The sequence below is a fragment of the Platichthys flesus genome, chromosome 9, assembly GCF_949316205.1.
Source record: "Platichthys flesus chromosome 9, fPlaFle2.1, whole genome shotgun sequence".
Classification (NCBI taxonomy): Eukaryota; Metazoa; Chordata; class Actinopteri; order Pleuronectiformes; family Pleuronectidae; genus Platichthys; species Platichthys flesus.
The window spans coordinates 14,447,406-14,456,720 of NC_084953.1; the positions used below are offsets into that span (position 1 = coordinate 14,447,406).

Here is a 9,315-nt window from a genome sequence, read left to right on the forward strand (position 1 = left end):
CAGAAAAGACATGTCATGTTTTCATTGTTAAAGCCAAGTTTTACATTCATAAACTTTGAATTAAATGATTATGAATGTAAGTGTTAACTTCACTTCAAGCCTTACAAGGGCCCTCAAAATCAAAAAGCATCATTGAGGGAACTACCCTATCACCTACAATGACGGTGGACTGAATAATAAACAACCATCTGTACAATAAACACACCCTTCATGGTGACCTTTAACCTTTAAAAAGCTTTAATAAAGAGACGATGTAATAGTCTAAATTTGTTATTAGTTTAGTTTACCTAATACACTTCTAACTGAATGCGGCAGTATAATACTATCCAACCAATCATTAAGTCAGACTTAATTTGTGTGGCACTTTTAAAACATACAGAGCTTTACAAAGAACTTTACAGAATAAAAGCATTAAAACAATATCTGTCCATACACAGAGCAAAGCCAGGAAATGAGGAAACAATGTTCTACATGTCATAAATTAAGTAAACAAAGAAAAATATTCTATATTATAACAAGATACGATCATATAGATATTTAAAGAGATAAAACAAAAAAATATATATAAAAATAGATGACGAAAAAATTGAAATAAATTAATAAAGAACCAAAGGAGATGATCAAATAAAGAAATACTAATTAAAAAGCTGGGGGAGGAGTAGGTGAAAGTGGTCGAAGAGGGATACAAAAGCAGTATGTGCATCCTAACCATTCAGCTATCAGGTTAGGATGCTTATCATATAAAGCTTCAAAGTAACAGGACCTGAGCTCAGAACACCCCCACAAGTTCATTTAGTAAAAGTATATCTTATTCAATTGATAATACAAGTTTTAATTTTCTGCAAATTTTGGTAAGCATTTGAGCATGTTAAAGCCCTCAACAAGCCAATTCATTTGCCTGAATAATAATAATAATCCTTACAATTTCAATAGGGCCGCACTGTCTGTGAGTGCCTCTCAGTGCTCGGGCCCTAATTAAATTCACTTTACACTCTGATAACAAAGGTCTGCATCCTCTGATATATGATTTTGATAGATGTTCAATAATTTCAGAAGTTTCGTTGACTTTGAATTGCAGGACAGATTACAATGTCACCATATTTTCGTTTCTAGTAGAGACCTTTATTTTGAAGCGCGTGCTGAGCCTGTGCGTTACCCTGCCGCCGTGCTTACGTCGCCGCCTCTACTCGCGCTAACGTTAGCGCACTGTTAGCCTGCGAGCTAACCCCATCGTCTCCAGGTCCCGTGTCGACCTGAGAATAGCAGACGGCGGAGAGACACGGACAGGCCCGCGCAGCTGAACACTGTCCAGAGCCGCAGGCTGCACCGAGGAGCGGGACGATGCCGCACGACTTCCAGCCCGGAGACCTGGTCTTCGCTAAAATGAAGGGATACCCCCACTGGCCAGCCAGGGTGAGCAAGTAGCGTTAGCAGCAGCAGCAGCAGCAGCCGGAGGGGCGGAGGGAGGTGGGCTGCTGCTGCTGGAGAAGGTTCTCTGTGTATCTGTGTGTCCAACATGGACACCCATCAGAAAACAATCTGAAGTTCATACCCCAGCGAACTGACAGGCTGCGACACAGGCCCGCAGCTAGAGCACCAGCAGCGGCTCCTGCATCAGATGCTGTCGACCTCTTCAGTATGGAAGACGTACAGCAGCAAAGCCAACTGGGATATTCTGGAAATAACGCTAATGGTCAGATCCCCCTGATAAGAGTGATCGTCTCCATGTCCCCACTTGTTAATCGTGCCCCATATATCTATATTTTTCTTCCATGAGTTGTCATGTTAAGTCCTCAGGAGAGTTGTGCATAATTTCCTCTCTGTCGGATGGTGTTTACCTGAAGGTCTTGTTTGTTTACAGATTGAAGATGTGGCTGATGGAGCAGTGAAACCTCCTCCCAATAAAATTCCTATTTTCTTCTTTGGGACACATGAGACGTGAGTACAACACAACAACAACAACAACAACACAACTATGGTTGGGCGATCTGGCTAAACCTTAAAAATGTTCCTATCAGGGGATGTGGTTAATTATCGTGATAAATATCACATTATTATTGTTTAGCGTCGTTTAATAGACAGGTATTTGCTCCTGAGTTAAGTTTGTGTGTTTTAAATTGTCCTTCTGTCAGCAAAGCTTGATCAACTCCTGATAAGCAGCTCAAAATGTTACTAATCTCAGGTTGATCAAATGCCTCCTTACTCAATCATGCACAAGCATTATATTGATATTCAATTCAATTCTACATTTCCACAATGTACATTATCTCAAAGCACTTTACGTAGTGAGGTCAGGAACGTAGAATATTACAGAGAACCTCAACAGTTCCCACGGCAAGCAAACCCTTTGGTGCCAGTGGAGAGAAAAAAACTATTTTATTGGGAAGGAACCTGGAGCAGACTCTCTGTTGGCTGCCATTTTCCTTAACCGGTTGGTGTGAGAAGATGAAAAATATATGAGAGAGGAGCGAGAGAGACCCAGAGCCGTTGTGTTATCATTACATAGGAGCACTGTCAGATTGGGTGTTACAATAATATGTATTGGGATTTTGTAATATTGCTCAAATGACTATTATATTGTGATAATTACTGATATTGTTTTATTGCCGAGGCCCAGAACAGAACAAAGTATCATCCAAAAGCAAAAAGTTAATTCGATTTTTGGAGCTAATACAAGTTAGATGACTACAGTTGTCTGAATGGAAATAAATGACATTTGAAAATTCATTATGAATAGTACATTTGATTTGTTCATTAATTTCATAATTCATGGTTGAGCTGTACGTTTTAGTTTTTAATTCACGCACTGACTCATCCTGATATCGTCTTTTTGATATGAAATCTCAAGTCTCTACTTTTGTCTCTTACCGCTGCGTGTTATTCGCCTCTCATTAGCTTGACTCTTCTCTGAAGGTTTCTTTGTTTACCGTTTACTCGTGTCGGTGTGAGTCAGCGTGCTGTATGTGTCTGAGAGATGATTTCTCGTGTTTGATCCACCATCAGACAACATCCCTTTGACACAAGATGGCACCTGCAGTATATTAATCCTTCACTAGGTGGCACAGTCCACTTTTATAGAGTCTCAACTCAAAGTCAAACTCCATGTCAACAACCTTTTTTATTTCAAGATCACATTGGTTTTAGTTGATCAGTCTTTTCACTTTCTTTGTCTCTTTTTCTCACAGAGCATTCCTTGCTGCGAAGGACCTATTTTCATATGAAAAGTACAGCGAACGCTACGGAAAGCCCAACAAAAGAAAGGGATTCAATGAAGGTTTATGGGAGATCCAGAACAATCCACATGCCTCCTACAGTGCCCCACCTGTAGTAAGTCTGCTCAATACCAAACAACTTCCATAATGATTTGGCAGAAACCTGTGCTTAAAAAGATACATTTTTGTTTTTGTTTGGAATAATTATGTTTATTATTTTAGAATTTGGTGTTTAGCATGTTTTTTCTTCACTGAAACTTACAAGTTTCCTCCAATTTCATGTTCGGTCCATCAGTGTATGCTGCTGCCCCAAAGAGTGCAGTTCGGGTCAGAATGTTTTGTGCATCAGATCCTAAGAGGTCCTGGCTTGTTGGGACAGATGTAACACTCTAGTGCCCGGCTGAGTTTGCATGTGCTGGTCCAAATACGTGCATATTGGGGTTAGATTAATTGGAAACTCTAAATTGACCATAGTTGTGAATGTTTTTTTGTCTCTGTATATTAGCACTGTGATATGCAGGCGACCAGTCCAGGGTGAAATCCCTCTCGCTCAATGTCAGCTGGGATTGGCCACTGCTCATCCGCGATAATTGGCATACATAGTGGATGGAATTATTTCTCGCCTCCGTTTTCCCTGTCTCAATCCTTTGTTTTTCCTTTTTCCTTTCCTTGACATTTGCACTGCAAATTATCTGGGAAAAGCGAGAGGTCATCTTGACTCGACTGCTTTTCATTTCAATGAAGCATCTGTATTAATCTTCTTATCGTGGTTGTTGTGCAGCAAGCCAGCTCATCCGACAGTGAGGGCAACAACGCCGGTGGAGGAAGTGATGAGGATGAGGAGGATGAAGAGACCCCGGTACCTCAGAAAGCGGAGTCAGGAAGTGAGGTAGACTCAGACTCTGGAAGTGAAGACCGCGGAAAGGGAAGAGGCGGAGGAAGAGGAAGAGGAGCAGCAGCAGCAGCAGGAGGAGGGGGAGCAGCAGAAGCAGCAGGAGCTGGGGCAGGAGGAGGAGGAGGAGGAGGAGGAGGAGGAGGAGTGAAGAGAAAGCCACCGGCTCCAAAGGTAGTTCTTTAGACATTTTGGGTTCATTATCAAGTAACCCCAGCAGTAACACAGGTCAAAAGAGATGCAGTTAGTATGTAGAACCCTGATCGTATTTTGTATCAGGCGTTGTGATAACAATGAAAAAATAACAATATCTGAAGTAATGGATCTTGTTTTGACATATAAGTGGGTTTGGCTTATATTATTTATTGCAAGGACAAAAAAATGGTCATAATAAAAAAGATTAAATTCATTTCTGTTTTTCTATTGCTTGTGTTTTCTGTTTCAGCGGCCTCCTCCTCAGAAGAAGAAGGCTCGAGGTTCGTCCAGTGAGCGAGATGTAGTGAGTGGATCCCCCTCCGAATCAGAACCAACGCCCTCAGAGTCGGAATCTGGAAAGAACAGTGACCAGGTAGGTAGTTACACACACACTATATAGGATCATTTTTGGGTTCTCGAAAACAGCCCATGAATGTAACACCTATCTTTCCGATAGGATTTTACTCCAGAGAAGAAAGCAGGGGGACGAGGTGGGAAAAAAGCAGGAGGGAGAGTGAAGAAAAAGGTGAAAAAAAGCATCTGGCATCTTTGTGATGGAATTTCTCGATGTCTTGCCCTTCTCCTTCTGATTCCACCTTTTCTTTCGTGACGTTGCAGAAGGGATCATCTGACTCAGAATCAGGATCCGGATCAGGCTCTGGCTCAGAGAAAAAAGTAGTGGAGAGTGACTCGGAGGATGAGAAACCTCGACCGGCCCTGTCTGGCTCAGAATCCCGGTCCGGCTCAAAGTCTGAGTCAGACTCTGATCCACCTCCTCGGAAAGGCCCACAAGCACGGAAGAAAGGTTCCACAGAGAAGCCTGCACCAAAGCCTCGTGCACGGAAACCCAAACCCCCGCCGGCAAAACGAGCACCTGCATCGTCCTCCGACAGTGACAGGTTAGGAAGCTTCCTTTTACCCACTCACGCACCACAGAGTAGTTCACATGTATGAATTGTAGTGTGTTTTAACCGTGTGTAAATTACTCCCTCTTTTGCCACAGCGACAGTGAACCCGACCGCATCAGTGAATGGAAGAAAAGAGATGAGGAACGGAGGCGAGAGCTGGAGGAGCGCCGGAAAAAAGATGAGGCCGAGGAGCTCCGCCGTCTACGTGAGAGGGAGAAAGAGGAGGATGATAAAAAGAAAAAAGACAAGGGGGATAAGGGTAAAAAGGGAGACAACAGTGACAGCAGCAGTAGCTCAGATGAGGGTGTAGATGAGCACCCGTTGAAGAAGTCCAAGAAACCCCCTCCAGCTCCGATTCCTGCACCTTCCGACTCTGATTCTCCAGCACCAGCTGAGGTGCAGTGGCTTAATGAAAACACGCCGTAATAGAATTAGAGGTGAGTCTTGGTGCTATTGACGTGTGCAACTTCTTGTGCTTTTCTCATCAAAAGGCGAAGAGAGCACCTAAAAAGCCAGACAACCAGAAGAAAGCAAGAATAAAGAAAGAGAAGGAGAGAAAAGAAAGGAAAGATAAGAAAGAGAGACGGTTAGAGGAAAAGTCTAGAACCAGGTGAGTGTTCAATGAAGAACAGGCGAGAGTGTGCGGTCTGACTTTTGATGAACCTCATTAAAACACAACCCATACACAGACCTCAGAGTTTCTTCTCTTTCTATCAGAGCTAAGCCTGAAAAACCCAGACGCAAACCAGAGAGGCCACCGGAGAAGAAAGTGGAAAAGAAAAAAGGTCTGTGTCTCATATATTCTCCCTCAGTTCCACACGGGCATGTGTATTTCCTGGAAAACCTGGGTACCATGCAATACACCACCAAAAGCCCAGGTACTTATTCACTGCCTTTCTGTGTTCATATGCAGAGCCATCACCAGAGGAAAAACTACAGAAACTCCACACAGACATCAAGTTTGCACTCAAAGTTGACAACCCAGTAAGTGACATCTATGGGTTTATCTTAAGTTTTTCTGTTTTCTGTGCGGTATGTCAGTTTGGAATTCAACTTCGATGCGTGTTTATCCGTGTGTTTTCCAGGACATAGATCGGTGTCTACAAGCCCTGGATGAGCTTGAGGCTGTGCCCGTCACCAGCCAGATCCTCCACAAGAACGCTGAAGTTATTGCCACGTTAAAGAAGGTGAAGTCTACTGTCTACTTGTTTTGGCTGACGTCACACATGTTGCATTAAAGCAGGTTAATCCACATTTAAAATGGTTCAAGGTGCATTAAAGATGGATTGTACGTGACACCATTTTTAATGCACCTTCTCTTTGCCTTCTCTTTGCTTTGTATGTGATCATTCAAAAACAGATGCAGTAATATTGGTGCTGTAATAATCAGGGCCACCCTTCACTCAGGCCAGTGAAGTATGTTTCTCATTTCAATTATCCTCCCCATTTAAATGCCTATGGTTTTCATTAATAACAGATCCGGCGGTATAAAGCCAGCGCTGCAGTCATGGAAAAAGCCAGTGAAGTGTACAATAAGTTAAAACTTCGCTTTATGGGCAAGTCAGATGTACCAGGTAAACCTCAAACAGCCGACAAGGATGCAGAAGATGATGACAAGGACCCAGAAGAAGCAGGTACAAAACAATACAAGCCCATTTTGGATCTACTGGGTTATACATTATGTGTAGAACCCAGCCTTAATAGTCTTGTTTTGGTTTATTATGCATATTGATACGAATCTGAATCAATTTTGTTTTTTTCTAGACTCCATTCCAGTGAACGGGGACTCTGAGCAGAAAAAGGACAATATGGAGGACGAGGCAAAACCGAAATTACCGGCCCAGGAGGAGGATAATGACGCTTCAAGTCCTAATAGGTGAGTGTCACAGTTGAAGTAATATACCGTATCTTTGTTCTATTTTCAGTCATTCAGTCATTATGACACACACTTCTGAAAGGATAATAAAAACGGTTTCTTTGGACAATAAAACGATGGTATTCTACTTTGGAAAATACCACATTTAGATATTACCCATTGCGCATCTTTACTTCGCACTTGGACTAACAGAGTATAAACCTGTTAATGCGATTAATCTTTGCAGCTTCCATATTTTAATTGAACTAGTGCCGTTGCTGTTCTAAACCTGCCTGTTGTTTGCTTGGCCTGTGGTAATGCTGGTCGTTGTTTTCTTTATGAAACTGGGAAAGTGACATGCAGTAATTGAGCTGCGGCAAATTAACACGTGCTGCTGGACTCTCCAGAGCTGTGAAGCCACCGCTGCCCCACAAACAGCTGTTCACCTGTTTATTTAAAGTTCAGTGAAGCTCGACTCAGTACTGTCCGCCTATTTAATCAAAGTTTATTAATATTGAATGGATGAAACGTCGACATCACTACAAAATTTGACACTCGTCGTGATATGCAAGCTATAGTCAGACAGAATTCTAAGATAAAATAGATGGTAAATGTGATCTAAGCACAGTTGCAGTGGTGACTGACTGTGCTTCATCTGTAGACGGAGCCCAAGCACTCCTGCTGACCACCAGACACACACCTATGAAGAAGCAGACAACTCCATCTCTGCAGAGGCAGAACCACCTGCTGTCGAAAGCTGAAAGACCCTGAACCACCACTGCAGGGGACCAAGCAACTAAAAGAAGGCGGTGGTCCCTTTTGTTTGGCATCGTACAGTGCTCCCAGCTCAACAACATCGAAAACACACACCCAGCATCTCCGACAGCATCTGTTACATCAAAGTTGATATGTTGGATATTTTGTACTATAATGAAATCAAGCTAGAACGCCCTGTTGCTCAATCCCTTTGGTCCATTATTTATCCCAGCACAACAGGAAAGCTTATTTGTGTGATAGTTTGTGGTGCGGTGTGAAACCCCTTTTTGTTTCTGAAATGTACGTTTTTTTTTTTTATACGACACTTGGCCCGTCCTGGATCCTCAACCTGAACCCCTGCTCTCCTGGCTACTTCGTTCTTCGTACCACATTAACTCTTACTTTGGTCTTTCATACCGTATGTATATTGAATGATTACATTTTTAGCACTTGTAACCAGAATTTAGGCTGGGGTAGTGTGAGATCAGACTTTAAAATGATTCTTTGCGGGGACATTGGGTGGAGACGGAGCCATGCTTTGAGGATTTTGTGCAGCCCTTAAATTTGTTGGCTTCATTTTTTTTTTTTTTTATAAAGCCTACGAAACATCAACGCCTCCTGTCCGTGTGTATGTCATTGTGAGAGTGTTGATAAACTAATTGTGAGTCTTTTTATTATGTTTTTTCAGTATTTTTTTAATTATCTGGTTTTGATCCAGTTAATCCAGTCTTGACGAGTTGTGTCACAGTGAAACTGAACCTGAAGCCATGAGCTGAGTCTCTTAAATCTGTTTTCCAACTGAGGTCCACCTACTTTTTTTAAATGCCTCGTTTTCAAATAATTTCATCTTCACTTTTGTCTAAAACAATAACTGCTGTGGAGTTACACACCTTGCACTCTCATCTCCCTGTAGTGTCTGCGTTCAATAAATTGCATAATAATAAACAGAATAAATGTACAGGTCGAAAAACTGCCTTTTAAGCAGTCGTGATCTCATGTAGCTGCAGTTTGTTTTGACATTTCCACATCATATGCATACAACAGGTGTTTTTAGTGCTATATAAATTGGTAAAGCATTTCTATCACTTAGTTGAGACTTGAATAAAAATCTCAGCATGGCTTTTGTTTCTATCTCATTTCTTGGTGTTTATGAAAAACTGTTCCTAATGACTTTTCCTCTCCAGCTGCAGCATATTATTATTGGTTGGTTGGTGGTTTTGTGCAATATAGCATGATTCACATACTCCAAATGTCATTGCACTCATTCAAAGTAGTTATAAGTGCTGGGCAATAAAACATAATCAATAACTCTTGACATAACTCATGATTTAACAAAGTTACAATATACACACACAAATGTAATGCATATGTATTGTATAAGTGCAGTGATGGGGTATACAATTGGTTAGGCTTTACAAACCATACCTTCTCTCAGGAGCTAAAATCAGTCTTTAAATTAAAAATAAATACTAATGTGACATTCGTTACGATAATTCT

General features: G+C 41.7%; 1 protein-coding gene across 1 annotated transcript; it reads left to right on the forward strand.

The window, feature by feature from the left end:
* The first annotated feature begins 1,187 nt into the window (after positions 1–1,187).
* On the forward strand, positions 1,188–8,937 carry hdgfl2 (HDGF like 2). The gene is made up of 15 exons (XM_062395305.1): positions 1,188–1,413; positions 1,862–1,938; positions 3,186–3,327; positions 3,994–4,278; positions 4,550–4,672; positions 4,757–4,825; positions 4,918–5,198; positions 5,303–5,603; positions 5,699–5,817; positions 5,925–5,992; positions 6,121–6,191; positions 6,293–6,394; positions 6,685–6,841; positions 6,972–7,083; positions 7,724–8,937. The coding sequence occupies exons 1-15, from the start codon at positions 1,342–1,344 to the stop codon at positions 7,821–7,823; spliced, it is 2,079 nt and encodes a 692-aa protein (XP_062251289.1). The 5' UTR covers positions 1,188–1,341; the 3' UTR covers positions 7,824–8,937.
* The last annotated feature ends 378 nt before the right edge of the window (positions 8,938–9,315 follow it).